Source organism: Neomonachus schauinslandi, unplaced genomic scaffold, assembly GCF_002201575.2.
Source record: "Neomonachus schauinslandi unplaced genomic scaffold, ASM220157v2 HiC_scaffold_2343, whole genome shotgun sequence".
In the NCBI taxonomy this organism is placed as follows: Eukaryota; Metazoa; Chordata; class Mammalia; order Carnivora; family Phocidae; genus Neomonachus; species Neomonachus schauinslandi.
Window position 1 is genome coordinate 1 of NW_025411033.1, and position 5,565 is coordinate 5,565.

The following is a 5,565-nucleotide window of genomic DNA, read 5'->3' on the forward strand; positions in this document are numbered from 1 at the left end:
GCAGGGCTGTGGGCTGATAATACTCGCACAGGTGGGCCGGCTCCTGGAGGAGCAGCTTCAGGTAGCACTCCATCAGGCCGTCGTTGAGGGCCAGCCTCAGCCAGGCCCGGCAGCGGCCCACGTCCGTGCTCACAAAGATCAGGTGCTCCAATTCCGAGATGATGTGCCTGGGGATGGGGAGGACAGGCTTGTTTCGAGAAATGATTTCCAATCACTGAAGGTCTTGTTTTATCCACTGGTTAGCAAAAGCCCATAATAACGACTGCCCATATACACAGGCTTGAAAAAATCTTGGATAATAGTGCTCTATGGGAAATTTAGAAATATTAAGCTATAACCCCCAACTTTTTGAGGTTGCTGTCATAAAGGATAACCACCATTTTCATTACAACTACCTGGGGGACCCCTGACATCATGTGCTCATCCAGCACACATCTGATGAGCCCCTAAGTGCAAGTCTTTGGAGCTGTGAAGATACAGGGTAAAGACATGGTCCTGCCCTCACTCCAGGTAACCACCTTTCGCAGGCACACTGAGGTGAACCCTGTTGTCAGCAGAGCTGGGGTGGGAGTGGGCGATCATTTCCGGGTCACAGTAAGAAAAATGCCATAGAAAAGGCAGTATCTGAGTTGGGCCGCAAGGGATTTCAAGAGGCAAAAATGGAAGGAGAACCTTCTAGGCACAAAGGACTGACAGAAAAAAGGAACCAAGGGTGGGAAAGCAACAGCTCTGTAACAGGAGTGGCGAGCACATTCCGATTACAACCTGAGGAGGAGGAGTGGGTGATTGGGTTGCAAAGTCAGGTAATGCAGGGTCTTGAGGATGCAACTGGTAAGGCAAAGCGGGGCAGTGGTCCCCACGCCTGGCTATGCATCAGGATCACCTGGGAACTTGGTCAGGATGCAGATTCTGGGGCCCCCGCCTAGTGAATCAGACTCCAGGCTAGCATTTGAGAGCCTGCGGGTTTTTACACAGCAAAGTGACTTGACCACACTTATGCAGGCGTCTTGGTGGGCCGCTCTGGATAAGATCATATCCCACATGTACCAAACTGAGTTCCTGAATCCTTGATCTGATGCAAATGCCCCTCTTCTGACTACCATGGTGCCCTGCGCATGTCTCGCCCGTGGGAGTGCAGACCAAGCTCCGCGGGGCTCCGTTAGCGAGCTCTGGTTAGCTTCAGCTCAGTCAGGGCTGCCCCGCTGACTGGGCTAAAGAGAGAGAATGAGCTAAGGAGGACAATGAGAAAGCCACTGTCACCCAGGAGTGGGGTAAGAACCTGAGACGGGGCAGCGGCAGGCAGCAGGAAGATAGAGACCGGCAAGGCACCTCAGGCCGAAGGTGGCATCAAGTAGCCCTTCGAGGCCCAGGGCCAGCTGCTTGCTCCACAGCCCAGGCGGTCAGCGGTAGGGCCACGGAGACAACCATCCCAGGGTGAATAGTCAGATGATCTGGATTCCACTTTTTTTAAAGAATGCCATCCCTTGTTACGAGTATAATATTTAGCAACACAGATGTTCAAACATTCTAAGACAGGGTCGGCAAACTTCTTTTGTAAAAGGCCACATAGCAAAGATTTTAGGCTTTGCAGGCCGCACACTCTCGGTTGCAACCACCTCAGTTTGCCACGGTGTGGTAACGGTGGCCCGGCTAAAGGCGACCAGCCGGGCGCTTGAAGCAGCCCCCAGCCATTGCCTGAGGGCTGAGGGGCTCTTGAGGCTTGGTCTAACAATAACCCCTACCTCACCCATCTCTGTTCTAGAACAGAGGGTCTCTGTTGCTTTCCCGTACAGCTGGCGAGGGAGAGCCCCGTGTCCCCCACTCTGAAGCTCCTCCCCACAACAAAACCTCCCCAGCTGATCTCACTTGTGGGTGACGGCTTTCAGGAAGGGCCAGAAGACAGGCTGAGGAAGAGGCTTCTGGTGGGCGCTTTTCTTCCTTTTCCCTCCGGCCTCGGCGCGGATGTGCTTGGCGTGCAGGCCGTGGATAAAGACAGCCTCCAGGGCACTGCACATGGAGTTGGCATCTCCGTCTTCACTAGTGACCACCATGTCCGAGGACACGTACTGCTTCTGCAATGCCTTCACGGATCCCACTAGCTTCTTCTTGATGACCTAGTCAGCGCCAGACATAACACAGCCTTTAGGAGATCCTGCAACGTACCTGCTCATTGCCACGGACACAAGCAACCACACACGTGCACCCATGTGTGTGTCTATCTAGCAAAACTCACACAAGCTAATTACAGAAAACAAAGACAAAGCCTAAAGAAGAAAAGGAAAATCACATACTTACACCACCCAGGGGTACTGATATTTTTTTTTTGCAAAGACATTTTTTGATGTATTGATAGCCCAAACAGTTCATGTTAATGTTCTCTTAAGTCTAATGTTCTTTTTTTTTTACAACAACTTTAATGAGACCTAATTTACATAGCATAAAATTCACTCATTTAAAGTATACAGTCCAATGGTTTTGGGTATATTCACAGAATTGTGAAACTATAACCACTACCTCATTTCAGAACATGTTCATTGCCTCAGAAAGAAACATCGTGCCCATAAGCAGTCACTCCCTATTCGCCTCTCCCCCAATCCCTGGCAACCGCTCATCTACTTTCTGCCTTGATGGATTTACCAGTTCTCGACATTGTGTAGACATGGAGGCATACAGGGTGCAGCCTTCTGTGTCTGGCTTCTTGCACTGGGCCTATTTCCAAGGTCTGTCTATGCTGTCGCCGTGTATCGGGACTTCCTTTTTACTGCCCCATAATATTCCACGGTGTGGACACCCCACATTTTATTTATCCATTCACCCATTACTAGACATTTGGGTTGTTCCCACTTTTTGGCTATAATGCTGCTATGAACATTCATGCACATGTGTTTTCAGTTCTCCTGGGTATATAGCTAGGGGTGGAACTGCTGGGTCATGTGTAACTCTGGGTTTAACTTTTTGAGGAACTGCCAAACTGTTTTCCACGACAGCTGCACCATTTGACATTCCCACCAGCAATGCACGAGGGTTCGAATTTCTCTACAAGGCCACCACTTACTCTTATGTCATTCTGATTCTAGCCACCCCAGAGGTGTGAAGAAGCCTCTCGTGGTTTTGAATGCATTTGCCTAATGTCTGATGATGTTAGGCATCTCTTCATGTACTTATGGGTCATATGCATGCCTTCTTTGGAGAAATCCTTGGTCCTCAGGTAGCCTATATTAAATCACCATCATTTTCTATAAATTCCCATTAATCACCGATAAGATGTTCTAGAAAGGGCAGGATCTCCTTAGAGCCTGCTCTGCTATAACTTTTTCTCAACCCGAGGCCTCACTTTCTGGACAGTCCTCATTCATTTCAAAGCAAGAAAAATCAATGAAATGGCTGTCCTGTGCACCCTTCCCCACCCTTGAGCCTCCCTTGCTGCCTACCGGGATGGCAGCCCGGGGGTCCAGTCCATTCTCCACCACTGAGAGCATTTCCACTCACAAAGCAGCACCCTCGGAGAATCACATGACACCTGCAGAGACAGATGGTGGCCAGATGAGTAAGTTCCAGCTCACCACCCCCAGCCAATTCTCTCCCACCCCCTCCCCCACCCTGCCCCCCTAAGGCAGCAGGTCAGCCCATCTTCCTCAAACTGCAATGGAAGGGCGTTTGAATACAAAAGTAAAAGCTAAGAGTGGATTTTAAGGAAGGAAGCGAGGAAGGAAAACAAATCTGAGGGCTTGGATCTCAGGAGGTGAGGAGTCCTGTGCGCCATGGGTGGGTCCAGCCCAAGCAGTGCTTGGAAAGGGCCCCGGATTCCACACCCAGTGCGGGCACAAAAAGCAGGGTGCGCAAGGCTGATTTAGACATGGAGCTAAGGGTGCAAGGGGGATGCTGCAGCTGAAGGTGCCAAGGGCCCATATGGACCAGGAAGCAGGGGTTCACAATTCACATTCGGGGCCTGGGCCCTGCAGCTATCCCCTCTGACTCCTGTCCCAGTCTGGTGTCTGCCAGCTCAGCAGTGACAGGGGTAACTGCAACAGCTTCCAAAGGGAGGGCTCTCTGGCCACACATCTGCTTCTCCTTCAGGCGCGAAGGTCTAAGCTGGAGCAGCACAGGGACACGTCTAAAGGGAAACGGGTCTGACTCTCGATTTGCCACTAACCAGCTACGCATGCTGGGGCACCTTATCATACCTCTCAGATGGAGATATGAATGTGGAAAATACCTAGCACAGGGCCTGAAGGTACTAAGGAGAAATGGCACCTACAACCCTAGTGTTTGTGGCCATCCAAACCTATAGGCAAAGATTGCCAGGGCATGAATGCGCATGCACAAGTAGCTGAAGTAACTCCCTCAGGGCACTGGCTTCCTCCTGGGTGGTGGCTGAGGTGGGAGGGCTTCAACCTGAGCCTGGGGGGGGGGGGCTGCTGGCTGGCCTGGCCCCACCCCAGCCACCTGGATGGACAGCATGGGGCAGGCACCATCCCATCTAAACAGATTTCTAGTGCCCACATAGCCTGAGCAGGAGGAGACACCAAAAAACAGGTCATTGTCCAAAGAAGTTAATAAAGCCAAGGCATGCTAAATGGATTTTGTACTCTTTACATATATTGCTTCTTGCATTCCTCCTAGTCACCCTGGGAGGGCTGTTTTATTATCCTGATCTAACAGATAAGAAATAGAAGCTGACCCAGGTCAAGGAACTTCCCAAGATTCCAGGGCTGATAGTGGCAGACTCCACCACCTCCCTCTAGGACGATGTCAACCCTTCTGGAAGAGGCGAATGTGAGCTAGGGCTAAGGGATGGGTAGGGAGGGAGTGGGGGGGGCTGGGAGGAGGGCTCTCCAGCTGGGGGCCCAGGTGAGGGGGTGCAAGGGAACATCAAGGTCAGTCTGCTGGGAAAGATTTACAGAGAACAGCGGAGCATGGAGAACAGCAGGGTGGCCCTACATGATGTTAGATGCTCTGATTCAAGCCCTGGCCTCTGGAGCTGGCCAAGGGTAAACAGGACCCAGAGCCAACCTTCCTAAGGGAGGGCATGCAGAGGGAGGTAGGTGTGTGTGGGGAACGGCCCTTGCAGCACCAGCTCTGCTCAGCCCATGACAGACTGGCAGGAAGAGCGCGCCGGCCCCTGGCCACAGCCCCTGTCTGACTGCCTCTCCCTCACCATGTTCCTGGCTCCTACCCGCCTGGAGTTCTCAGGACCCTCCTCTGCAGACCAGCTCCATGCTCTGGCCGCCAGGACGACTGGAAAAGGCTACAGTCAGAGTCCCTCCTAAAATTGTGCCTGATCCTGGAGGCGAGGTTCCTTCAAGGTTACCCTTTATAGCCCTGCAGGTCAAGTCCAGGTTCTCTGGCTCCAAGACCCTGGCATCCAATCCCTTTCAGCAATTCCAGAGGCCTCAGGCCTCCCTTCAGTCCTGTCCTTCCCAACAGAGCCTCAAGCTCCAAAACTGCCCTTCCCGCAGGCAGCCTTATGACTTGGACCTCAGCAATTTGAATAGTAGGTCCATTAAGGCCTCATTAATTAATTAACCAAAAATAATAGAGTATTCACGGAGGGAGGGAGGGAGG

General features: G+C 51.9%; 1 protein-coding gene across 1 annotated transcript; it reads right to left on the reverse strand.

Annotated features, from left to right (window-relative positions):
* Nucleotides 1–7: 7 nt before the first annotated feature.
* Nucleotides 8–3,558, reverse strand: LOC110582085 (pleckstrin homology domain-containing family M member 1-like; the record flags this gene model as incomplete). Its single annotated transcript, XM_044912446.1, has 3 exons — nt 3,432–3,558; nt 1,867–2,114; nt 8–167 (listed from the first exon to the last, which is right to left on the reverse strand). Coding segments are annotated over exons 1-3 (456 nt in total), but the record flags the coding sequence as incomplete, so codon positions are not given.
* Nucleotides 3,559–5,565: the final 2,007 nt, after the last annotated feature.